Source organism: Enhydra lutris, unplaced genomic scaffold, assembly GCF_002288905.1.
Source record: "Enhydra lutris kenyoni isolate GAN:26980312 unplaced genomic scaffold, ASM228890v2 scaffoldscaffold31, whole genome shotgun sequence".
NCBI lineage: Eukaryota > Metazoa > Chordata > Mammalia > Carnivora > Mustelidae > Enhydra > Enhydra lutris.
Genome location: NW_019154115.1, coordinates 18,020,743 through 18,048,057, shown reverse-complemented (window position 1 = coordinate 18,048,057; position 27,315 = coordinate 18,020,743). Strand labels below are relative to the sequence as shown.

Sequence of the window (27,315 nt, the reverse complement as noted above, 5' to 3'; positions counted from 1 at the left end):
TTCCTTCCTTCCTTCCTTCCTTCCTTCCTTCCTTCCTTCCTTCCTTCCTTCCTCAAAATGATCTGCTCCCAGAAGTGCACAGCCAGTTGAAGAGCCCTCTCATACCCCTACCATCCTGGAAGGCAATTACCTCATGCTTCCATCTTGTATGAGAGGCCATTGTGGGAAAATGGAAAGATCAGAGACTGGGAATTAGGAGACCCAGCCGGGGTTCAAGTTCCTAAGCTTCCCCAAGATCCAGGTCTTGGCAGAAGTTCTTTTTTTTTTTTTTTTTTAAGTAATATTTATGCCCAACATGGAGCTCAAACTCACGACCCTAAGATCAAGAGTTACATGCTCCACCAAGTAAGCCAACCAGGTGCCCCAGCAGAAGTCATATATCTTGCACAGTATACTTTCTCCTTCACTGATTATGATCAGGCTAAAATGAAAATCACAGGAGAAAGCAGCCCAAAAGGCAAAGGTGACTGATGCTTTCTCAGGGCATTCTCTCTCTGTTTAATGGAGGCTGATTAGTTGGGAGTAGAGGATTCAAAACCTCTTTGACCAAGGAGCCTCTTGGGATAGATGAGAGTCATTGGAGAAACGAGGCAGTTCTGGACCTAGATTGTGCTTAACAGTCATCAGACTCGTGTCTCACTCAGTCCTGGGAGAGCAGAGGGGCTTTAAGTAAAAGCTAAAAGAGCTGTTCCACTGAAAAGCCTGTGTCTTATTCTGGCATAAGCTGTCCTGTTTTGGGAACAGGTAAGAGACGGGTTCATTCCTGCAATGCTACTGACTTTTGTGTAAGAAAGCTCAAGGGTGTTGGTGTCAGTGCCTCAAAGAGCCATAATGTTAAAAAACATGTATAAAGGTGGTTCAAGAGGCACCTGGGTGGCTCAGTGGGTTAAAGCCTCTGCCTTCGGCTCAGGTCATGATCCCAGGGTCCTGGGGTTGAGCCCCACATTGGGCTCTCTGCTCAGCAGGGAGCCTGCTTCCTCCTCTCTCCTGCCTGCCTCTCTGCCTACCTGTGATCTCTCTCTGTCAAATAAATAAATAAAATCTTTAAATTAAAAAAAAGGTGGTTCAAGAAAAAAGAAGAGTCTTTTCAACAAACAGTGCTGGAATAATTGGACATTCACATGCAAAAAAATGAACCTTGACCTACACTTTGTACTACATGCAAAAACTAGTTAAAAATGAACCATAGGTAAAATCCAAAACTAAAAAACTCCTGAAGAAAACAGAAGGAAATCTTTGTGACTGTGGATTAGGCAAAGATTTCTTAGCTCCAACACAGTTCCACAAAATTAAAAAGTTGGTGAATTGGACTTAATCAAAATTAAGAACTTTGCTCATCAAAAGACACTGTTAAGTGTCTGTCAAGAAAATGAAAAGCAGGGGCACCTGGGTGGCTCATGTTGTACCCGAGTTTTCCACGTCCGAGAGACCACCAAGGAGCCAACACCAATGCAATCACACAAGGGTTTATTTAACAAGCTTAAGCTTCGGCCCAAGTATACCCGTCTCAGCGGAGTAGGGACTTGGACCCCGAGGTGACATGCTTAAGCTTGGGCCCAAGTATACCTGATGCAGTGGAGTAGGGGCTTGGACCCCGAACTTAGTTAAGGCAGGGGTATTTATGGGTTCCTATTACTAAAGCGGGGTGGGGCTTCCTGGAACCAAAGCAGGGTGGGGGAAAGTTCAGCCCTTGGGCACAGCGGTCTGAGATGGCTGCCGGAGCTAAGATGGCTGTACCTATGCTAAGGCTAAACCTGAGGTGGGATGGCCTTGATTTTTCTTGGCCTCCACAGCTCAGGGGGTTAAGCCTCTGCCTTTGGCTTGGGTCATGATCTCAGGGTCCTGGGATTGAGCCCCACATCTGGCTCTCTGCTTAGCGTGCTTCCCCCTCTCTCTGTGACTACCTCTCTGCCTACTGGTGATCTCTCTCTGTCAAATAGGTAAATAAATTCTTTAAAAAAAAAAGAAAGAAAAGAAAAGAAAATGAAAAGCAAGCTACAGATTGGGAAAAGAAATTTCAAAATACATATGTGATAAAGGACTTATACCCAGAATATACATACTCAATACAGGTTTCCCCCACTCTCCAAAAGCAGAGGGTTCTGGTAAAAACTTTAAGACAAAATGGTGTTAAGATGAAGTAATCACCATTAGCTTTTATGGAAAAAAGTTTCAGCCTTCCCAAACCAAAAAGTAACCTCTTTTAGGATTTTCTGATACCTTAGGACACATCTTGCTTACAGAAGCACAAAATAAATCAAGATAAAGCACAGATGCTCACAGGCACCGTTCAAAACAATGGCGGCTTCCTGGGGAGACGCTGAGTGCAGTTCCCCGGGAAGGCGCTAGGTGGCGCCACTCTCGCTGCTCTGGTCCTGCTACCTCTATAATGGCTCACTACAAAACAGACGCTGAACATTATTTTGTCACTTTTTGTGAAACTGAATAGCATCTTTGGTTTTCATTCAGCTAGCGAAAACAGGTACTAATGTAGGCCCTTTTGTAAAAGTTAACTGGAGTAAGGTGAACTTTCGAGAAGCCAAGTATACCTATAATAAGACAACTCAATTACAAAGTAGGAAAATATTTAAAGAGATTCTTCACCCAAGAAGATCTATGCACGACAAATAAAAGTACAAAAAGAAGCTCAACATCACTGGTCACCAGAGAAATGCAAATTAAAACCACAATGAAATCACACTAGGAATCCTGTTTGAAGGGCTAAAAACAAACCTGAAACTGACAGTATCAAGTGTGGGTGAGAATGCTGAGCACCTGGGACTCTCATATATTGCTGGTAGGAATGTAAATGGTTCAATCACTCTGGAAAACAGTTTGGCAGTTTTTTATGAGATTAAACATACACTTAACGTATCACCCACAATCCCACTCCTAGGTATTTACCCCCAAAGAAATGAGAAACATGTTTACGCAAAAATCTGTGCACAAATATTTACAGCTAAAATGTAACTGCTAACAAGTGGCAACAACCCACTCATTCTTCAAGTGCTGAATGGATAGATAAACCGTATATGGTCATACAACTGAACACTACTTGGCAATAAAAAGGAATTGAGCTATTGGCACATTCAACAACATGAATGATTATACTAAGCAGAAGAAGACAAACTTAAAAAGCTCATACCAAAGGATTCCATTTATATGACATTCTTGAAAAAGCAAAACTACAGGCAAAGAAAACCAGTGCTTGTCAGCAGCTGAACATGGAGGGAGGGATTGACTACAAAGTTGCTGGAGATATTTTCTGTCTTGGTGTGATGGTGGTTACCTGATTGCTTGCATTCATCAAAACTCACAGAATTGTGCATTCAAAATGGTGGATTTACAGTATGAAAATTGTGTTTCAATTTTTAAAAATGCACAGTGAGATTCAAACATCTTCTACCCTTTCTTTGCCTTCCTTGTCACTGACCAATATCCTATCCTCAAAGCTCTTGTTCTCCTGGCGGGGAAATGCCCCAATTCAGCCTCCCTGAATGCTGCCTGGCTTCTGGAAACAAAAGGTCAGTCCACTAAGATTGGAGTCAGGAGCCCACATGTCTGTATCTCTCCCTCTGTCCGACCCCATCTGGCTAAGGCTGCTCACCAAGGCCTTTCTATCTAATATCCATTTCCCCTTCCTCCCTCTTGCTCACCCTGGGAGTCCCAAATCCTTATGGTCCAGGTGTTGTGTGGGCGAAAGAGTCTGCTTGGAAAGAGGGAGGCTCCTCATACTGACTTTCCATAGCTCTAGCCCATAAAACAGTTGCGAGTCACAGAAACTTACTGCCAGTGAGGACTTCTACCCAGCATTCACCTCACCTCAACCCTGAGCAAGGCCGCCCCCATCACTGCCTCAGGCTCTTTGGACTGCCAGCATCTTGGTCAGAGCTGAGGCCATACCACACACAGAGCCACTTGGGCCCTCTTGAAGGAGTCATGAAAAGAGGCCTTGGGTCACAGGAAACAAGCAGCTGTAGATGCTCAGGTCGAATTTCATGAACAACCAGCATAAACACGTCATGGTGAACGTGACAAGTCAGGAGAGGGGTATGTGGACACTCTTGAGAGAATACCCTAGCAAGCGTGCACCCCTAATCCTACATAAAATGGTGACTGTAGACGTTTCTGAGAAATATTGGAAGCACTGTGAGGACACTACGATGTCCACGTATAGAATATGAAATCACTGGTTCACGTAGTAAACACTACAATGTCACTGGGTGTGAGCAAACTCTAAGTGTGCTGAAGATACTGTGGTGAATGTGAGCACACCACAGAAAGCTTGGTGAACATTGTGGGGACATCGTGGGAATCCCATAGTCAGTTGTGGAAACAACAGGGCATGAATACTGTGGTAAACATTATGAGCTCTAGAGATGGACGTGTCACCGTAAGGCTGTGGCTGTGGGGAATACACCATGGCGACAGTAGGGTAACCCTGTTTTAAGCTGGAAGAGCATTCTGTGGTGGCTACAGTAAGCATATTGTGCAAGGTAGAGTGCTCTACTGGACATGCTTTGGGGTATCTGCTGGACCTATAGCCCATTCTGTGGGAATCTGCTCCCACCTAAGACCTGCACAAAGTAAGACAAGATGCTGACAGGTTTCTTCCTTTTTCTTCCATTTCCTAAGCTGGAATTACAGTGTTTCAGTTTTGCTCAGCTCTTCTGGGGTGTGTTGATGTGGTTACAAGGTGAAGAGGAGTCACACATGCATAGGTTTGTATCAGAACACATGGAAGGTAAACTCTCCAGATTGATAGCTGTGAAAGTGGTCTCTTGATATCAAGACTCCACTCCTGATATCAAAGTTAGTAGTTAGACATTTCAGGTCAACGCCTCCTAGGATAAGGATGCTTGTGATTGTGGTTGTGCCTTTATTAGGTATGTGTCATTTTTTTCTTCTCAACATCCACTCTTGCATCACAATATTCCTTCGGGAAAAATCAGTCCATGTGACTCCAGTGGGGCTGATCTATCTCTGGCTCCAGAAATGGGCTTATCAGAGCTTTCTATCCCATGGTAAAGGGATTGGATCAGGAATGGGTCAAGGAGGACCTCTCCCAGAACTTCTGCTGGAACAATTAGGGGAAGAGACACTTTCGTTCCATTGGAGATTTGAGATGGGCTAAGAGGGAGCCTGAAGTTTCTGGAAGATACTACATGGAAACAGCTTCTATTCTAGTTACTACTGCTGTGTCTACCCAAATCTTAGTGGCTTAAATGACCTACAGGTCAGGATTTCATATAGGACTTGAGTGGGTAATTCTTCTTTTTATGACATTGTTGAGGCCCCTCATTGGCACTCCTCTGGTAGATGGGCTGGGCTGGTCTATCCAAGATGGCTACACTCACATGTTTGGTGCCTTGGTGGGGAGGGCTGGAAGTCTGGGCTCAGCTGGGACTACTGACCAGAACACTACACTAGGGTTCCCCAGGATGGTGGTCTCAGGATAGTTAGACTTCCCATATGGCAGCTGGCCTTTCCCAGAGTGAATGTCCCATGAGATCCAAGAGAAAGCTGTGTGACCTTTTGTGTCCAGCCTTAGAAGTCCACCTCATTCTTGGTTGCAAGCCAGTCATCGGCCAGTGCAGATTCAAGGGAAGGGAAATATGACTCTCTCTCAATAGCAGAATAGCACCGTCACATTGAACAGGAACATGTGTGGTGGAAGCCATTGTTGTATCCCTCTTCAGAAAATACAGACTGCTACACCATCCTTGAGAATAAAGCCATCTCAGAGGAAGCTGTTGAGATCTGAGAAGAGAACAGCCCTGATGGTGTCTTGAGTGCCCGGATCCAGTTTTTCCCAGGATGACAGTTAGGAGAGCCATCAGATTTCTTTCCTGCATAAACCAATCTGGGTTGTGCCTTTCCGACTGCAATGGAAAAAGCTTTTACTCCTGGTGTTCCAGTTATCTATTGCTGTATAACAGACCACCCCAAAACTCAGTGGTTCATTAAGAAAAATTTATTATTTCTCATGATTCTGTGGGTTGGCTGGACCATTCCTCTGCTGGTCTTATTTGGGCTCATTCATGCAACTACTGTGGTGGAAAGTTCAAGATGGCCTCATTCACCTGTCTGGCTGTTGGCTGGGGGCCTCAGTTCTCCTCCATGTGGTCTCTCAGTCTCCAGTAGGATAGACTGACTTTCTTACAGGGTGGTCTCAGGACAGTGTTCCAAGAGAGTGAAGGTAGCAAGGTCTTTTGGGGCCTAAACTCTAGAACTTGTACAACATCACTTCTGTCATATTCGTTGGCTCAAAGCAAGTGACAAAGCCAGCCCAGGTCAAAGGAGTGAGTCAGTAGACTCCACGTCATACTGGGAGAGTTGCAGAGAATTTGTGGCCATGGTATGATTGCTGAATTGTGTTTGACGGGAATATCTTTAGATGTATAGGAAGCAGGGTATGTGCCCCAGGCAGGCAGAGTCAGAATATTCTAGCATGTTCTCACTGAGGAGCATATAGTTGGAATGTGATTTCCATGGTGGCTTCTCTGAGCTGAGGGCCCATGACAAGGTCTATACTAGATCACTGGTTTCTAGGGGGCAACTTTGAATTAAGACCCCCTATGTCTGAGGGACTTCACCTCTTTGAGCCTCAGATTTTCCTCTGTAAAATGGGAGTGATCATTCCTGCCTCATGGATTTGCTGTGAGACTGAAGAGGATGACTGTGAACTTTGTAAACTAGAGTGCCAACCACCTGTGACTGAACACTATCTTAGAAGGAATAACTGGGGTGGGTCTGGGTGGTCAGAGAGGGGAGGAAGGAGGAGACTGAGATAGGGCTTTGAAAGATGGGGACATTCACGCTAAGGGGAGGAAGAGCTGTATTTCAAGATACAGAAAGTGAGAAATAAAACTGTAAAAGTACAGAGGTGGAACAGTGATAGATTGTACATAGGACAAGGAGAACAAGGTCCCAGAGTGAGCTTTCCCACTGCCCTGGACTCTTTCTGGGTTTCTGGGCTCCAAAGTGTTGGGTCCCCAATGTTGGGTCCCCCAATAATGGGTCCGTGATTAAAGGAGCGAGACTGATACAAAGCGAAGGTCAAGCAAAGCTTTATTCTGTGCCAAGCATTAAGAATCAAACGGAACGTTCGGGGCCGTGCCTCTTACAAAGAGGGCAACCTCTCTCTACTTCACAGACTAGCTTTTAAGGGCAAAGGCCATGTGGTTGGGCCTGGCCACGCACAGGTGACCACTGAAATTGTAACACACAGAGAAAGCTGCACAGTCATGTTAGGTCACACATAAGTGACCAATTGAATTACAATTTACCCTAGTAGACATTTGAACCAGCCTATCACCTTGGTCAGAATTGGTGTCCAAAAGGTGCCCAAAGGGCAGGGCCCATATTCCTCGGTAACTAGGGAGACAATATGCGCCCCCCCACCCTCCCCACTGATTGGATGTCTCCACCTGACCTGACCCACCCTTGTATTTGGGCTTTGTTACCTGGGACTGGTTTCCCGGACTTGCTTTTAAGTAAGCTCCTCTGGGGCGGGAGGGCAGGGTCAGTTTAAGTTTTACTGCATAAACAACAAAATGGCTGTTCAACCAAGGTGGGGCCACTCTGGCTAAATAGGCCCTTACACAGTACTGGCTCAGCAGCCTCTGATGGTCACTCAGAGCTACAGTCAAGTCCTCCAGTTCCCAGGAATTACAGCTGCCTGTCTCTACCCAGGCCTTCAAAGCCTCCTGAGGCCATAGCGGGGGCGATAATGGGACTATGGCAAAGGGTTCAGAGAGCAGGCTAGAGGCAGAGAGCATCTTCTTTTGGAGCCACTAGGATTGCATCAGACCCTCCAATCCCCACCCCCTATCCCACAGTGTTCCCAAGCTACTTTTCCCTCAGTTGGAGGAAGTGGGGGAGGGGGACTATGGTCATAGGCTTAGGACGCAGGTGGCCTGGCTAAACTGGGCTCCAAGCCCCTTGATTGGTGGGAGTGATTGATAGGTTTCCATTGTGTTCCAGGCAGGGTCTTGGAGCTGCTGCAGACTAGCCTGGCCTGCAGAAGCCCCAGATGGCCACCTGTGGTTGGGGCTGATCTATCCAGGCCAGGCCCTGACAGTCCAGATCTGTGGCTACCTCCCAAGACCTGTCTATCCTAGGACCCCGACTGAGGTCAGCAGGCCTCTTCTTCCTCAAAGGACTCCTGGGAAGGGCAGTGGGGGGTAGACTCAGATTCCCTCCAGTCTAACCTTGCACAGTTCCATTGTCTCACAGTTCCATTCCACTTGGGACAGGAAAGGATGCTTTAATGGTGGGATAGGAGGTGGTGGAAGGGAAGAGGGAGGGAGGGAGTAGATGAGCTGGAGGAACACAAATGGCAGGGTTGGAATTGCAACCCAGGGACTCTAGCACACTGTCCCTCAGCCCTGGGCCAGCCATGACGCTGACCATTTGCAGCTAGGGAAGCGGGGTCCTCAGTATGAGTTCTGGGCCAAGCAAGGAGACCCAGGCAGGATTTGTGGCCTAAAGGGCTCCATTTTGCCAAACCCTCACCCCACAGGGTATTCTGCCTCCCACTACCGACAGAGAAGACAGGGTGCAGTTAGGAGGTTGGGGGTGCCTCTTTCACATACCTTTGGATTCCACAGAGTGGAGGCCTTGAAAAACAACTGATTACCCCGAACTTGACCTCTGAGCCTCTGGTTTACTTTCCCCCACCTCCCTCTCCTGTATACCTTGTTCTCCTTATCCAGCGTCAGCGGTCACATTGCTTCTCTGGCCTCCCTCCTGATCCCCAGCCAGACTTCTTGCAGCTCTCATGCCTTCCTCTCTCTCCTCCCTACTATGTTTGTTGTTAGCATCTTATCAATCTTGCCAGCATGGGTGGGGGCCTTGGAGCTTGCTCAGTCCAAATTTTTGTTGCACGGGTGGGGACACTGAGGTCTAGGATCACTTGGGTCTTTGCTTGTCCAAGGTCATACATCAGAATCAGCAACAGAGCCTTTTGACTTGCCCTTTGATCTGCCTATTGCAGTTCAGTCTTTGTCCTTAGACAAGTAGAGCTCTTTTTTTTTTTTTAAGATTTATTTATTTATTTGAGGGCACCTGGGTGGCTCAGTTGGTTGAGCAACTGCCTTCGATTCAGGTCATGATCCTGGAGTCCCTGGATTGAGTCCCCCATTGGGCTCCCTGCTCAGCGGGGAGTCTGCTTCTCACCCTGACCCTCTCCCTTCTCATGTGCGCTCTCTCTCTCTCAATCTCTTTCTCTCAAATAAATAAATAATCTATCTTTAAAAAAAAAAAAAGATTTATTTATTTATTTGAGATAGAGGGGGCAGGGAGGGACAGAAGGAGAGAGAGTCTTAAGCAGCCTAGAGCCCAACTCAGGGCTTGATCTCAGCACACTGTGATTACAAAATGAGCCGAACCAAGAGTTGGAGGCTTAACCAACTGTGCCACGCAGGTGCCCCAGACTAGTTGAGCTCTTACGTACTTCATTCAGTTCAGACTTCGCCTTCAAAGCTACGGTTGTAGCTACTTCACAGTTTGGCTCCAACAACAAACTGGATGAGACTGGGGCTAGCAACAGAATTTATGGGCCAAGGGCTAGGGACTGCAAGGGAGACCAGGCATCAGGAGACAAAGCAAACCAGATCTGTGCTTTAGGTCAGCTCGCCAGCCACCGCTGCTTAACATCCTTCTTCCATACCCACCCCCTCTCCCAGCAGTCCATGTCTAGGATGATGCTCAGAGAAACAATGTTCCTAAACCCAGGCTAACACACACACACTCAGGAACAAAGACACAGCTCCACACCAGCACATATACACAGCTCTCTGGGTCTGCACTGCTCACTGTAAGATCATTACCATGTGAGGCTCATTCCTCTGAATGCAAGAACATGTCTCCCCCCCTGTGGCCTTCCAGTACCCAACCTATAGCCTTCCATGAATAGGAGCTTAATGAGGGTGTATGGAACGAGCAAGCCGACACTTGGTATGGGAGGCCATTACGACCAGGCCTCCATCTCCAAGTCCTGGCATGAGGCAGGAAGCCCAGCCCAGGCCGATGAGCCTGGCACATGAACTGGGGGAAAGGGTTCTAGCAGCTCTTGCTGTGGTTCCTAGTACACCCCTCCCCATCTTCTGCTTTCAGCTGGCCCTCTAATGTGGTCCATGAACAATCAATAACACCTGGGAGTTGTTAGGAATACAGTCTCGGGCCTCACCTCAGACATACTGAATCCGGAACTCGGTGTGGGGTCCAGCAGTCAGCTCTCCAGGGGATTCTAAAGCGTGCTAAATTTATTGAACTGCTGCGGCCTGGGACCACAGGCTGACTGCTGCTGGCTGCGGGCGGGGAGGCTACTCGGGTTCAGAAGCACAGACAGCTGCTTGCGCCACCTACGGGTAAGGCTGTGCATGTGCGGCGGGCCCCATACCTGAAGTCAGATACGCCCGCATACATCTCTGACAGTCTGGCAAGGTCTCAGAAAGCCTATATGCAGGGCCTCTGGGCTCCAGGGGACATAGACAGGCCCCCGATGGAAGTAGGTACAGGCAAGGAGGAACTATTCTTACCAGGTGACATCCTGTCTCCTCTAATTCCTTTGTCCCTTTCCCTTCTTAATTTCTCTCAGTGCTCCCTCGGGGTCCAGAGAAGCTGAGTAGTCGCCCAGCTCAGACCAGTCACCCCCAGTTGGGAGACCAAGTGACTGGTGTGCCTAAGAGAGTTTGAAGTATGTGCTAACACCAGCAAAGTTCTTTCTCTGCAGGGGCGGGTCAGGGGAATGTGGGGGATCAGCAAGCAAAGCTTAAGCAAGAGCACACAACCCCCACCCCCAAGCCATGAAATGCTGCCCAGATGTAAATTAGCCCTTGGCCCCTGCCCAGGGCTGCTCCCAAGACCCACCCTGACCCTCCGTGTATCTCTCTGCTCTGGTCTGTGGAGCCTCAGGCCCCTGCCCACCTGGCCTCTCCCCAGGTCCTGCAGCCTCTCACTCTAAGGATCTGGAAGCGAAATCCGGGCCTCTGGGAGCTCCAGGGGATGTGGGGAGGGGATGGGGAGGCTGAGCTTCCCCATGCTCAGATCTGATTTCGCCGCGCTTCCCCTGGCGCACTGCCACGGGCTGAGCCACCAGCTGCGCTATATAAGGCCTGGCGGCTGGACAGGAGAGGCGAAGACTTGAAACCCCCAGCTGAGGAGTCCCGCTCAGGACACGGTGAGCTCCACTCCCATTTTCCTCACCCCATGCCTGCATTTCTCTGCCCCGCTTAGCAACTCCTGCCCTTCCCAGATCACCCTGCATCTCCCCCAAAGAAGAGCCCCCCCCTTTCACTTTGAAGTTCTCTCTTTTCCCCCCTACTGGTCCAAAGCCCTCCCCCTCCTTCACCTGAGGTCAGGGACTCTCAAATGGTCCCAGTCAGGGTCTGTACCTCTGGGCGTCTGCTTTCTTTCTTGCGGTCAGCCAGTCTGCTTTGTCCGAGAGTTCTGCGGAGCGTGGGATGGGGAGCCTAACTAACAGAGCATATGCTGAGGAAACTTCTGTGGGCTGCCAGATGGGAAATGGTTTTTCCACAAGGTGCCTCAGGCCACCTTGGCCTCTCAGACAGTCTTAGAGTGGTCTCAGACTGAATGCTGTGTAGCACTCAGCTCCCTGCTCCAAGCCCAGGAGCTTGTGGTAAGACATGCAATGGGGACCTTGGGGACCCCTATGCCTCTGTTCCCTTGACTGAGAAAAAGAAGGTGATGGAGCGGGGGACTGGGGGGAAGGTTAATGGGCTTAGAGCTAGAAGATCTGCAATGTGGGATTGGTTTGTTCTTCTAAGACAGCCAAGTGCTTTTATATCTTTTTCCCCCGTGGAAAGGAGGAATCTCCTCTTTCCCACCACACCCTGGACTTTGGACGTTGAAGGGAGCCACTTTTGAATCTCCAGGAACTGGTCAGATTCTGGGTTGGCCAGAGCTCTGGGGAGAGATAGAAATGAACAAGAGCCTGGGCTACACCCCATGGATCTTTGCCTTTATTGTCAAGCCCACTTTCTTCTCTTGGCTCTTACAGCCCCTAACCCATGCTTACCAGTTACTGGGGACCCCAGGCTTCGCACAGTGTATCCCCTCTGCTCTCCTTCAGGGAGCTCCCAGCTGTGTAACTCCAAGCCAGGCCCCAACAAACAGGTTAGAAATGTGTTCCAGCTGCAGGCTGTGCACATCTGGGAATGTGTTCATGGATATCATGCATCTGAAGCATCTGCCACCTCCAGGTTGCCTGTCCTGCGAGGGGCCATGGCAGTCAGGGCTGAGCGGCATGGTGTTCACGGATAGCCCCTTGGTGTAAGAGTGTGAGCCCCACCAAAACATGCCCCGAAGCCCAGGTCTTGGAAGTGATACATGAGTCACTCAAGAGGCTGCTGGGTGTAAGCCCAAACCTCTCCTCATTGGCAAGGTACCTCCTCACCCCTGCTCTCCCTTATGCCTCATCAGGATGTGGGGTCCTAGAGCCTGGATCTGAATCCAGCTTTGCCTTATTTGAACTCCTGAGCCTCTGCACCTCCTAAGCGGCCCAGATTCACAACTTGGGCAGGTGTTACCTCCCATGAGACTTTATTCTGTCTACCCTTCCACCCTTGATAGGTCAAGAAATAGTTCTGCTCGAGCCATAAGAGATGCTGCAGAAATGTGGGACCTGATCAGCTTTGATTCTTTGCAGGTCATTGGATCTGAGAGACTTCCCAGGAGACTACGTTCCAGGGAGGATCCAAATCTGAAGTACCCTCACCCATCTCCTGCCATGTTTCCTATAGGGCCTGGGGGAAAGATGGTGGGGACCAAGGCCTGGGTGTTCTTCTTCCTGGTCCTGGAAGTCACCTCTGTGTCGGGTATGGGCTAAGTATCTGCCCCCTCCCAAGCCTCCGTGTGTCATAGCAAAGTCATATCTGGTCTGCGACCCAACTATGGGCCTCGGCAATGGCCTTAAGACTTCAGGCTGGTTTATAGACTTATTAATAATGTATATCCTGCTTGTTTCCCAGGAGAATTTGAGATAGTTTCCAAATATCAAAACTCACAGGACAAAATCTTTTAAATGAGGAAGGGAATTAGCTGTCACTCAAAGGGAGGAAAAAGGATAAAAGGGTTATCACCTCTAGGTGCTAAATTTAGCTATGGGATTCCTGGGAGTCAAAACAAAAGGGAGTCACAAGGGATCACCGGGTTCTCAGGAGCAGGTTGTGGTGTGCTCTGGTTTTAGTGTCATAAAAATTCTTCTAGCTTAAAGCTCAATTTCATTTAGACCGTGTAGCTGAATTTCACAGACACCAGACCCTCTTCTGGTCCCCTTGTCCTCTGACCCTATCCTCTGGTGACACTGAGTTCCTGAAGGAACAGGTAGGGGGCATGGGCATAGCCTCGTGCATCTGAGCATCAGCGCTCCCAGCCCTGCCCTGTATGCTCTCTCCCATCTCTTCTGCCTCTCCTGATTTTTAACTACCTCCTCAAGTAGGGCAAAAAAACACTCAAAGCCCCCTTGTAAAGCTGCCTGCACTTGAGCCTTTGTGAGTACTCACACAGGAACAAAGGCTGTCTCACCATCTTGCCAAACCCTGCGCGCACCCACCTCCCACCTTGCTCTTTCCACCCTGACAGCTGCTGTTTGTAAAGATGATTAACATTCAGCCATCTGAGGGGAAATCAGATTAGTTTGATTAAAAGAGTTCCTATCACCCCAATTAAGCAGCATAGAGAATTCTGATTTGGCTCCTTGCACGAGAGTTAATTGCCTTTCAGAGCTTGTCTGTTCTCAGCTCTCCTTCTCCTTCCCCCTTGGGAGCCCCCAATCCTGCCTCAGATGGGGTGGGGCTGGAAGTTGCTTGTGGACTAAGGACCCTGTACCCCTCTTCCAGAGTTGCTAACACTTATTCAGCAAGCACCATGCTAGGCATTACTCTGAGTGGATTTTGTGAATGAGTTTATTTAATCTCCAAAATCCTTTGAGGCAAGAACTATTATTGTCCTCATTTTATGATGAGGGAACAGGGGTCAAATGAGTCAAGTATCTGGCTCAAGGTCAAACAGTTAGGACATGGCAGAGCCTCTGGAGCTCACACTTTCAATCTCTGTATACTTCAGAGATGTTTACTTGGGTCACCTCATGAAATTCTCATGCCTACTGGACTGCCACCCTCTGAGATGGGAACTAGTATCTCCATTTTACAGATGGGGAAAATAGGGCTCCGTTCTGCCAAGAAGGACATGCCCAGATCCCATCACAGGAGCCCCAGCCCACTGGCTGCTCAGCAGCATCTCATGATCTGTTTCTAGAACAAGAGCAGTATGACAACTACCATTGACAGAGCCTGCACTCCGTCCCGGGTCTCTTTACATTGACCATCACTCTGAAAAGGCACCAGAACCCTATGATGTAGCAATGGTTAATGCAGCCCTGTGTTTTGGGAAACGCAATTATAGGAATAAAACTTCGTGAGGTTGCACAGCTAGATAATGGCAGAGCAGAGTTTGAACGCTTGTCCAATGCTCTTGCTCCACCCACCCCCAAGATGCTTCCCTGCATCTTGAAAGGCTGTGGTAGGAGGATGCGGCTGAGCCCTTATAACTACCAGTCCTGGCCTCTCACTTCTCCTCCTTGCCCTCAGGGAGGCAGACGATGCTCACCCAGTCGGTAAGAAGAGTCCAGCCTGGGAGGAGGACCTCCAGCATCTTTGCCAAGCCTGTTGACTCTCTGGAAAGTGAGTTGTGGCTGGAGCAGGAGGGTCAAGAGAGGGGGTCTTTACTGAGCTTACTGCGAGAATCTCGGAAGCCAGGGCACCATGTCATGGTTTCCATGGAAACCCACTTTTACAAAGCATTTAACCTACATCTCCGTCCAGGCGGACAGACCTAGGAAATAGGACAGCTTAGAATGTGAAGCTGCCTGACATATTCAGGAATGCTATAGAGCTTGCTGGAACCAGAGCACAGGCTGGTGGGAGATGGGGGGCGGGTGGGAGATGAGGATGGAGAGAGAGCAGGGGCCAGCTTACACTGAATGCCTGGCTAAGCGATTTAAAGCTGGGGAGTGGTGGGGTCCAAGCCACCCGGAGAAAGCTCACCCTGACTGCTGGGTCGGTGAGGGGTGGGAGGTGGGGAGAGCAGGAACTTGGAAGTAGAAAGACCAGGCAGGGAGTTACTGACATGGTACAGCCAGGCTGCTGAGAGCTTTAATGGAGTGGCAGGAACAGAAGAAGGTTAAAAGGCTGGAGGGATGCTGGAGAGATAGATGCCACAGCATCAGAGACCAATGCTGGTGGGTGAGAGGTATCAGGAGTGAGTCCCAGGAGTTAAGCAGGGAGGAAGGAGGGAGCACCCCTGAGGCTCTGGGGCCTGTCTTTCTCTGACCTGCCTCTACCTCTCAGGTCCTGGGGAGTGGACAACCTGGTTCAACATCGACCACCCAGGCGGGCAGGGTGACTATGAGCGGCTGGACGCCATTCACTTCTACTATGGGGACCGGGTGTGTGCTCGGCCCCTGCGGCTAGAGGCTCGGACCACCGACTGGATGCCTGCAGGCAGCACTGGCCAGGTGGTCCATGGCAGTCCCCGTGAGGGCTTCTGGTGCCTTAACCGGGAGCAGCGGCCTGGTCAGAACTGCTCCAATTATACTGTGCGCTTCCTCTGCCCACCAGGTAAGCCTGGACAGACCCAGACCCCCTACCTCCCACAGCCTTGGCACAGGGAGAGGCCACGATGGGCATCTGGCCACTGAAACTCAGGATGTCACACACATACACGGGCTTTGACTCCCTCAGAGTAACACATTACTGTGATGAGAGCCATAATCTTCCCAAGAGTGTTCTCTGTCAATGGGGACTTTCTGTTTAACCCACTTATTGAGTGTGGGTGGCAAGGAGGTGAAGACTACAGGCTCTGGAGTTGGGCTACTTGCATTTGAATCCTGGGTCTACCATCTGAACTGTGTTCCTTAAGCAAATTCTCTTTATTTCCTTTTTTTAAAAATGTAATTTCATTATTTTTTTAGAAGATTTTATTTATTTATTTGAGAGAGAGAGAATGAACGGTGAGGAAGGGCAGAAGGAGAGGGAGAGGAAGAAGCAGACTCCCTGCTGAGCAGGGAGCCTGATGTGGGACTCAATTCAGGACCCAGAGATCACAATGTGAGCCAAAGGCAGACACTCAACGGACTGAGCCACCCAGGCGCCCCTTAGGTGAATTTTCTGAAGCTCTCTGAGCCTTAGGTTTCTCACCAATAGAACAGGGGAAGTATTAGTAATATTAGTAAATATTAGTACATCTTGATGTGGGTTTTTATGAGGATTAAATATGATAAGGAATGTAGAGGGTTTAACCCAAGTGAACTTTAACTAAGTGATAGTTTCTATTATTGCTCCTATGTGCCAGGCACTGGGCTTGTTATAGTCACTATTCATTCATTCATTATATTCATTACTCTTTAATCTCCATTTTGACAAGTTACTCCAGGTCTGGAGAGGTTAGGTGATTTCTTACAATTCTGTAGCTGTTAAGTGGGGAGCTGGGATTTGAACTCACATCTGTGTCTACAGAGTCTAAGAGTTCATGCGTGACGCCCTCCCTCTCCACATAGGATAATACAGAGTCAGCTGCAAGGCTGCCCACTTCTCAGATGGACACCCTCCCTTCCTGTGACTCTGCCAGTGTGCACAGCCTGGCCCCGCAGGCTCCGGTGGCAGTGGCGGCCACCCAGAGCTCAGGCTGGGCAATGTCCGAGGTCCCCATTCCCGCACACAGGCCTCAGAGCAGAGGTGAGGGGGAGAGCGTGAGGTCTGAGTCACTGGAGTCCCAGATCCTGACCAGGAGGGAGCCCTTTCACAGGAATGTATGACTATTTCCACAATGATGGGAGAGAAAATGGCGCTATCCCTGCACATCTTAAGACAGCATATCCAGGTCCCAGTGCTTCACCAACAAGTCCCTCTCAGAGCCACCCCTGGCCCATATGGTACCTTTGTGCAAATTAGAGACACCACTTCCTCAGGATTCTTGACTTCCCTCCGTTGGAAAAGTCATTGCAGTAAATATAAATACCAGTGCCGTCTATGACGTGAACAGAAACCCTGTCTTTCTGACATAAAACAGCCTCAGGGGCAGATTTCCTGACAGAGTCCCCTCTGGAGGCAAGTCAGGCCATCTGCTGATCCTCTTTGCAGGGTCCCTGCGCCGAGACACAGAGCGCATCTGGAGCCCATGGTCTCCCTGGAGCAAATGTTCTGCTGCTTGTGGTCACACTGGAGTCCAGACCCGAACACGTACCTGCTTGGCAGAGACGGTGTCACTGTGCAATGAGGCCTCTGAGGAGGGCCGCCTCTGCATGGACCAGGCCTGTACAGGTGCTTCTCTTGCTCCTGGTACTGGGAAGGCATGTGACTGAGTTGAAGCAGCCTAGAGGAATAGAACAGAGGGTCAGACTGATTCACTCATTCTTTCATTCACCAAGTATTAAATGAGCATCTGTTATGTGCTCTGATGGGGAATGTAGAGGATAATGTGGGAGCACAGAGCAGGGTCAATAATAACTTAGGAGAATCAAGGGTGGCTTCCTGGAAGAAGTGTCCTGGGCTATCTAGAAGAATGAGGAGGAATTAGTCAAGCAGGCTGATAAGGAAAGGTAACACAGACCTAAGGGGGAGGGGAAGCATAAGTAAGTCCACAGGCTGAGATATGCCTGAAGGAGAGCCAGAATCCATATAAGCCCTCCTGATATTGCCCCTTCTTCCACAGCCTGTGACCTGACTTGCCCCATTGGCCAGGTGAATGCTGACTGCGATGCATGCATGTGCCAGGACTTCATGCTACACGGAGCTGTCTCCCTCCCTGGGGGTGCCCCAGCCTCAGGAGCCACCGTCTACCTGCTGACCAAGAAGCCTAAGCCACTGACCAAGACAGACAGCAGTGGGAGGTTCCGGGTCCCTGGCTTGTGCCCTGATGGCAAAAGCATTCTGAAGATCACAAAGGCCAAGTTTGCCCCCATCATGCTCACGATGCCCAAGACTAGCCTAAAGGCAGCCACTGTCAATGCGGAGTTCATGAGGGCAGGTACTGTTCTCTGGGGTAGGGCTGGACAGGAAGGCTGGACTTTTAAATAAAGGGATTATAGTGCTAAGAGCTGGCTTCCCACTTTACAGAGTAAATTCCCAGATCTTTACTACGACCCACAAAGCTCTACATCATCTGGCTTGCCCATTACTTCTCTGTTCTCCTCTTCCATTACTCTCCCTTCCACCCCATGGAGTCACTCTATTCCAGTCAGAATAGCCTCCTAGCTGTTCCTCAAACATGCAGACACACTTCTGCCTCAGGCCTTTGCACTTGCCATATGCTCTGCTTGGAGTGTTCTTCCTACAGATTATTGACACGACTTGTTCTCTCAAATGTATGAATTTTTCTCTGGCCACCTTATCTAAAATAGTCAATTATAGAGATTATAGAGAGAAAGAGGCTGGGGGAATCCAGAAATGGTGCAGAATGGCCGGCATATTCTGCTGGAAGCAGCAGAATGTGAGTATTGCTCTATTCAAAACAGCCAGCTCTGTCCCAATGGCAGTGCTCAGGAATCTTGGCTTGCACAAGGTCCCCTTGGTTCTCTACTGCCCCACCCAAAGGCTGCTTGAGAGGCCACCGAAGCTGATCCTAGGCGGAGGGTGTGGAGTGGGTGGACTCCATTCTGGACCATTTCCCTTAGAGGAGATGCTAGGGGTGGGAATACATGTAAGGTCATACAATTTTAACGCATGACAAAGAACTTGAGGGAGCAAGGCTCTAGACAATCTGCCACAAAGAAAAAAACCAAATCACCGTTTCTTGTCTCCTGTCCCAGAGACTCCATACATCGTGATGAACCCAGAGACAAAAGCACGGAGAGCTGGGCAGAGTGTGTCCCTATGCTGTAAGGCCACAGGGAAGCCCAGTCCAGACAAGTATTTCTGGTGAGTGTTCTGCCAGTTTCCTTGCCAAGTCTACTTAGAAACCGGACCTTTCTTTCAATGAGTCTGGACTTATTATTATTCTATTTTATTATCATATAATGTATTATTTGTTTCAGGGGTATAGGTCTGTGATTCATGAGTCTTACACAATTCACAGCACTTACCACAACACATACCCTCTCCAATGTCCATCACCCATTCACCCCAGCCCTCTAACCCACCTCTACTCCAGCAACCCTCAGTTTGTTTCCTGAGATTAAGAGTCTCTTACGGATTGTCTCCCTCACTGGTTTCAGCTTGTTTCATTTTCCCCTCCCTTCCCCTAGCATCCTCTGTCTTGTTTCTCAAATTCCTCATATTGGTGAGATCATATGATAGTTGTCTTTCTCTGATTGGCTTATTTCACTCAGCATAATGCCCTCTAGTTCCATTGTTGCAAATGCAAGTTATCAGGGTTTTTTTTTTGATGGCGACATAATATCCCATTGTATATTTATACCACATCTTTATCCATTCATCTGTTAATGGACATCTAGGTTCTTTCCATAGTTTGGCTATTGTGGACATTGCTGCTATAAACATTGGGGTGTACGTGCCCCTTTGGATTACTACATTTGTATCTTTGGGGTAAATACCCAGTAGTGCAATTGCTGCGTCATAGGGTATCTCTATTTTCAACCTTTTGAGGAATCTCCACACTGTTTTCCAGAGTGGTTGCACCAGCCTGCATTCCCACCAACAGTGTAGGAGGGTTCCCCTTTCTCCACATCCTCGCCAACATCTGTCATTTCCTGACTTGTTAATTTTAGCCATTCTGACTGGTGTGAGGTGGTATCTCACTGTGATTTTAATTTGTATTTCCCTGATGCCGAGTGATGTGGAGCACTTTTTCATGTGTCTGTCGGCCATTTGGATGTCTTCTTTGCAGAAATGTCTGTTCATGTCTTCTGCCCATTTCTTGATTGGATTATTTGTTCTTTGGGTGTTGAGTTTGATAAGTTCTGTACAGGGGTGTGGAATTAATATTAATCATAACAATAACCAACAGGATAAGTTATTAGTAAGGCTCTGGCACAGAACTCATGAGTTGGCATTTACAAGTGGGTGCCAGCGGGGTCAAGGCCACCCAGACAACAAGCCCTGTCATTAACCTCTTGAAGCTGGGGTCCCCACAGAGCAGGTCTGGTCTCAGGGTCCTGACTTGGATATTCTTGGGACACAGAACAAGATTCCCCAGCAAAACACACACAAGGTCAGAGTCCCCCAGGACTGTGAGTCCTTTTTTATCCTTCACAGGTAATTTACAGCCATTATCTTGTCTGATGCTCCCAGTAATTCTGTGAAGTCAGCTAGGGAAACACAGACCAGGAAGCTAAAGCTCAGGGAGGTGAGAGGATTTGTCTAAAGACCAATAGCTGGGTAGTAGTGAGGCAGGGACTCAGAATGAAATCCCTTGACTCCTTGGTCAGCAGTGCTCTTGGATGAGCTGAGTCACAAGTGGTATTGGCATCTGCAGGGCCCCAGGCATCATCTGCCTCTCCAGCGGCTTGCTCCTGCCTTCTCCCCAGGGGTACCTGCCCTCCCATCATCCCCTCAGCCTCTGTCCCTCCATTCCTTGCAGGTACCACAATGACACACTGCTGGACCCCTCCCTCTACAAGCATGAGAGCAAGCTAGTGCTGAGGAACCTGCGACAGGACCAGGCTGGAGAGTACTTCTGCAAGGCCCAGAGTGACTCGGGGGCTGTGAAGTCGCGGGTGGCCCAGCTGACTGTCATAGGTAAGCCTGTCAGCATCCCCAAGTCTGCCACAGGGCCACAGGGTGGGGGAAGCACCCCAGTGGCCATATCTGGGCAGTAATAGCTCGGGCTTTTCTGTGCTGTACACAGTGCTGTACCCTCTAGGACACAAAGATCTCACAGTCCTAAATCCTACCCTCACAGAGCTGCCAGTCCAGGGAGAGGTGAAGACATAGAAATAAGAGACAAATAAGTAAAGATAGAAAAATGCACTGAAACAGGAGATAAGATGAGACACAAAGACCTTTCAGTGTGAGCAACCATGGAGGACTGCTTGAGGGGTCAGCTTTTCAGCTGGAGTTTGTTTGTTTGTTTGTTTTTTCCAAAGATTTTATTTATTTATTTGTCAGACAAAGAGAGAGAGAGAGAGAGAGAGCAACCACAGGCAGACAGAATGGCAGGCAGAGGCAGAGGGAGAAGCAGGTTCCCTGCCAAGCAAGAAGCCTGATGTGGGGCTTGATCCCAGGAGGCTGGGATCATGACCTGAGCTGAAGGCAGCCACCTAACTAACTGAGCCACCCAGGTGTCCCTCAGCTGGAGTTTAAATAGTGGGTCACAGCCTTGGCTACTCATTGGGATCACCTGCTGAATTTTTAAAAATACTGATGACTGGGTCTTACCTCCAGAATATGATGTCATGGGTTTGGGACATGGTCTAGGCATGCACAGATTAAAATCTCCTCCTGGTGATTCTAATTTGCAGCCAATGTTGTGAACCTCTGGTCTTGAATAATGGCCAAGGACTGTGTGTATGGAGGTGGGGGCATTCTAGATTGAGGGCCCGCATGAGATAAGTAAGGTTTGCAGGAAAGGGGGACCTGATTAGAGCTGGCTTTAAGAAGTGATCTGGAGGGCGCCTGGGTGGCTCAGTGGGTTAAGCCGCTGCCTTCGGCTCAGGTCATGATCTCAGGGTCCTGGGATCGAGTCCCGCATCGGGCTCTCTGCTCAGCAGGGAGCCTGCTTCCCTCTCTCTCTCTGCCCGCCTCTCTGTCCACTTGTGATCTCTGTCTGTCAAATAAATAAATAAAATCTTAAAAAAAAAAAAAAAAAGAAGAAGTGATCTGGAGGGGCACCTGGGTGGCTCCGTGGGTTAAAGACTCTGCCTTCAGCTCAGGTCATGCTCCCAGGGTCCTGGGATCGAGCCTCACATCGGACTCTCTGCTTAGAGGGGAGCCTGCTTCCTCCTCTTTCTCTGCCTGCCTCTCTGCCTACTTGTGATCTCTGTCTGTCAAATAAATAAATAAAATCTTTAAAAAAAAAAAAAAAAGAAGTGATCTGGAAGGGGAGAGACTGGAAGCCAAGACCAATCAGGAACACATACTTGCAATGTGCAGGGTGGAAGGGCAGGGAGGAGGAGATCTTAATAATTGGCCTAGGGGCACCTGGATGGTTCAGTGGGTTGGGCATCTGCCTTCCACTCAGGTCATGATCCTCGGGTCCTGGGATGGAGACCCCACTTCTGGCTCCCTGCTCCCTTGCGTTCTCACTCTCTCTCAAATAATAATAATAATAATAATAATAATAATAATAATAATAATAATTAGTCTAAACAAAACTAAACGAAAGGCAGGAGAGAGAAAATGTATTGGAAGCATTCTGGAATATTTCACAGACTCCGAGAATGCCGAACACCAAACCTCAGGGCAGACAGGACACAAGGCACTAGGACCACTGCAGAGATGTTAAGTTCCCTTGACAGTGGTTCCCAATCCATAAAACCACTGCTCCCACCTGTAACAGTTATCTTTAACACTGCCTTATCATTCTGAAGTCAAACTGGTAGATAATAAGTACATATAATTTCTAAATACATGTGCATGTGGCCTGAACTATAACATAAAGGAAAAAGAAAATGACTCTAATTCAAAACAGTGTATATATTCCAATGTATAAATGTTTTTTGGCCTAGTAACATGAGAAGGCTAACCAAAGAAGTCAGACACTTGTACTTAAATCCAGTCACCACGAACGCAACAGCTACAAATCCTGATGAATATAGGGGTATCATTTTGGTGGTTCACATTCCTTGGTTAATGTTGGGGCAGGTATGCAGTTTTCCTGAGATAAGGGAACAATTCTGGGTATAGTTCCAAGCTAAACCAAGTACAATCTTAACTTGATTTATAAGGCAGTTGTGTTCTTTAAAAATTCAACGTATGGTTAAAGCCACAGAAAAAATAGTAGGCTATGATCATTTTAAACAGGTTTTCCACGTACATGAATGTCTGCTGGGATATGTGAACTTCATGCAGACAAATTCTTCATGCTGAGCAGTGCTAGGCCATTGCAAGACACAGAGTGGCAATGCCCATCCCCCACCCTGCCCACTACATGCCAGTAGCACTCTCAATTTTAGTGGTAACTCAAAACACTCTCACAAATTTTCCGGACCCCTCTATCAAGAACCATGACTCTAATGGTCTCAGTAACCAACTCTGTTTCCATATATGTATGTATGTATATATATATATATACATACATATATTATTAATATATATAATGTATATTAATATATATACATACGTTATTAATCCATATATGGATTAATAATGGCTATTCAATTCTAGGGACACCTGGGTGGCTCAGTCAGTTAAGCATCTGCCTTCAGCTCGGGTCATGATCCCAGAGTCCTCGGTTCGAGTCCTGAGTCAGGCTATTTGCTCAGCGGGAAGCCTGCTTCTCCCTCTGCCTGCTTCTCCCCAATTGTACTCTCTCTCTTTGACAAATAAATAAATAAAATATTTTTAAAGAAATGATAAAAAAAATAATGGTTATTCCATCTCCCTCAGAAGAGTTCTGTGAGAATCAGGATCATGGAGGTGCAAGTACTTTGAAAACCATAAAGCCCCACAAAGAGGTGAGGTAAGGGTACATTTAGCGTAGGACATGAACTTTCTTTTAATATGCATACCATTCCCTCCACAGCCACTGATGAGACTCCTTGCAATCCAACCCCTGAGAGCTACCTTATCCGGCTGCCCCATGATTGCTTCCAGAATGCCACCAACTCTTTTTACTATGACGTGGGCCATTGCCCTGTCAAGACCTGTGCAGGGCAGCAGGATAATGGGATCAGGTGCCGGGAGGCCGTGGAGCACTGCTGTGGCATCTCCAAAACAGAGGAAAGGGAGATCCAGTGCAGTGGGTACACGCTGCCCACCAAGGTGGCCATGGAGTGCAGCTGCCAGCAGTGTACAGAGACCCGGAGTATTGTGCGTGGCCGCGTCAGTGCTGCTGACAATGGGGAACCCATGCGCTTTGGCCACGTGTACCTGGGGAGCAACCGTGTGAGCATGACTGGCTACAAAGGCACTTTCACCCTCCATGTTCCCCAGGACACAGAGAGGCTGGTGCTCACATTTGTGGACAGGTTGCAGAAGTTCGTCAATACCACTAAAGTGCTGCCCTTCAACAAGAAGGGGAGTGCGGTGTTCCATGAGATCAAGATGCTTCGGAAGAAAGAGCCCATCACGTTGGAGGCCATGGACACCAACATTATCCCCCTTGGGGAGGTGGCTGGAGAAGACCCTATGGCTGAGCTGGAGATCCCATCCAAGAGCTTCTACAGGCAGAATGGGGAGCCCTACACAGGAAAAGTAAAGGCCAGTGTGACCTTCCTGGATCCCCGGAATATTTCCACAGCCACAGCTGCCCAGAGTGACCTGAACTTCATCAATGATGAAGGAGACACCTTCCCCCTTCGGACATATGGCATGTTCTCCGTGGACTTCACAGACGAGGCCACCTCAGAGTCACTTAATGTTGGCAAGGTGAAGGTCCACCTTGACTCGACCCAGGTCAAGATGCCAGAGCATGTGCCCACAATGAAACTCTGGTCACTCAACCCAGACACAGGGTTGTGGGAGGAGGAAGGTGACTTCAAATTTGAAAGCCAAAGGCGGGGCAAAAGGGAAGAGAGAACCTTTCTGGTGGGCAACATGGAGATCCGTGAAAGGAGGCTCTTTAATTTGGATGTCCCAGAAAGCAGGAGGTGCTTTATCAAGGTTAGGGCCTACCGGAGTGAGAGGTTCTTGCCCAGTGAGCAGATCCAGGGGGTTGTGGTCTCTGTGATCAACCTGGAGCCCAGGACTGGCTTCTCATCCAACCCCAGGGCCTGGGGCCGCTTTGACAGTGTCATCACGGGCCCCAATGGGGCTTGTGTCCCTGCCTTCTGCGATGACGAGTCCCCTGATGCCTATTCTGCCTATGTCTTGGCAAGCCTAGCTGGGGAAGAACTGGAAGCAGTACAGTCTTTTCCTAAATTCAACCCAAATGCAATTGGTGTCCCACAGCCCTATCTCAATAAGCTCAAATACCGTCGGACAGATCATGAGGACCCACGGGTGAAGAAGACAGCTTTCCAGATTAGTATGGCCAAGCCACGGCCCAATTCAGCCGAGGAGAGCAATGGGCCCATCTATGCCTTTGAGAACCTCCAGGCATGTGAGGAGGCTCCACCCAGTGCAGCCCACTTCCGGTTCTACCAGATTGAGGGGGATCGGTATGACTACAATACTGTACCCTTCAATGAGGATGACCCTATGAGCTGGACTGAAGACTACCTAGCATGGTGGCCCAAGCCAATGGAGTTCAGGGCCTGCTACATCAAGGTGAAGATTGTGGGGCCAGTGGAGGTGAATGTACGATCCCGCAACATGGGGGGCACCCACCGGCGGACAGTGGGTAAGTTGTATGGAATCCGGGATGTGAAGAGCACACGGGACAGGGACCAGCCCAATGTCTCATCTGCCTGTTTAGAGTTCAAGTGCAGTGGGATGCTCTACGACCAGGACCGTGTGGACCGCACACTGGTGAAGGTCATCCCTCAGGGCAGCTGCCATCGAGCCAGCGTTAACTCCATGCTTCATGAGTACCTGGTCAACCACCTACCACTAGCAGTCAATAATGACACCAGCGAGTACACCATGCTGGCACCCCTGGATCCACTGGGCCACAACTATGGCATCTATACCGTCACTGACCAGGACCCTCGCGTGGCCAAGGAAATTGCTCTTGGCCGTTGCTTTGATGGCACATCTGATGGCTCCTCCAGAGTCATGAAGAGCAACGTGGGAGTGGCCCTGACCTTTAACTGCGTAGAGAGGCAGGTGGGCCGCCAAAGTGCCTTCCAGTACCTCCAAAGCCCCTCTGCCCGGCCCCCTGCCACAAACAGTGGCAGAGGAAGAGTGCCCTCGCGGAGACAGCAGCGGGCTAGTAGGCGTGGCCAGCGCAGGCGCGAGGCAGAGGCCTCTGGGAGGTTTCTGGGGCTCGCTTCGCAGCCTCGGAACAACTAAGTCTCGTGGTACTTTTCTTCCCCCACCTCATGCGACAGCCATTGTGAGACTGATGCACACAAACTGTCACTTGGTTAATTTAAGCACACCTGTTCCGGGGAAGTTTGCTTGTTTGTTTCTTCATGCCTTTATTTACTGTCTTTATCCCATTATACTGATTGGCACCTAGCGCCCCCACCCAATGTCAAAATAAAGTCTTTTTGTCCTGTTCTTTAAAAGAAACACAAGAAATTGGCCATTGGTAAAGTCTGTGGCCAACAAAGAAAATGTATTTCCTTCCCTTTTTGCAGGGTTTCGCTGACCTCTATGATAATGATAATCTGATGATAAAGACCAAATAACCAATATAAGGCATATTTCTTGGCCTTGGTCTACAAGATGTCAGCAAGGCCTCTATCACAGTTCACACATATAAATCGTGGTGAAATAAAGGAGTAAACTACAATTTTTTACTTGAAATGTAAATAACTTATTTATTTCTTTGCTGAGTTTGGAACTCTAGTATACATTCCGTGTTAAGCTGTTGAATATAGGGTAATCGTAGTTCCTCTGCCAAGTCTGGAAAGAACATTTCACACCTACAACTGCAATAGGTTGTTAATTATATTAGTACATTTCCCTTTACATTTACTTTTGTTCTTCCTAGAAGCCCAGTGTATTCCAGAGCAGATGTCAATAAATGCGCATTTTATACTCGTTTCTGAGGCCCCTGGCCTGTCTCTTAACCAATAAAGAGAGCCAGGTGCTCAGAGGGACAGAGATTCTGGACAGTGGTCACAAGGTGGCATGAGGCACAGTTCCACACCACCAACCCCCCCACACACACCCCGCCCCCAGCCAGTTACAGGGTTGAGTAACTAGACAACACTCCAGTCAGTGATCAAGTTTGTTCTCATGGATCATATTTTCCACTTGCAGAGAAGAGCAGAGATTCCTGGAGTTGTGAGTATGTTCTGGGCTCCTGAGCAAAGCTAAAAACATGTCCCATTTTTTTTTTCTTTCTTTCTTTCCAATACTGGGGAGCTTATACAATGGCTTGGCCCAGGATCAGGTAAGCTGGCCAAGTGCTCCTTCAGCAACCCCCCACTGCCTGCTGCTTTCTCCAGCTGTGCTGGCTGACCTCACTCAGAAATGATGGGCTTTTTTTCTTTTTAATTTTATTCCAAGCTCTTCTAAAGACACCCAGCTTTTCCAGATACCAGATCTCTGCTGTGTATGATAGCCCCTGTCCCTTGAGTAAAACAACTGGTCCAAATGGACAGGGCTTTGTTTTTGGAAAAAG

The 27,315-nt window shown here is 48.7% G+C and overlaps 1 protein-coding gene across 1 annotated transcript; it reads left to right on the top strand.

Moving 5' to 3' along the window:
- The first annotated feature begins 1,745 nt into the window (after positions 1-1,745).
- Positions 1,746-26,730, top strand: LOC111153334 (cartilage intermediate layer protein). Its single transcript, XM_022512308.1, has 9 exons — positions 1,746-1,759; positions 12,674-12,842; positions 14,616-14,708; positions 15,375-15,644; positions 17,166-17,345; positions 17,737-18,051; positions 18,833-18,941; positions 20,563-20,720; positions 23,665-26,730. The coding sequence occupies exons 2-9, from the start codon at positions 12,755-12,757 to the stop codon at positions 26,031-26,033; spliced, it is 3,582 nt and encodes a 1,193-aa protein (XP_022368016.1). The 5' UTR covers positions 1,746-1,759; positions 12,674-12,754; the 3' UTR covers positions 26,034-26,730.
- Positions 26,731-27,315: the final 585 nt, after the last annotated feature.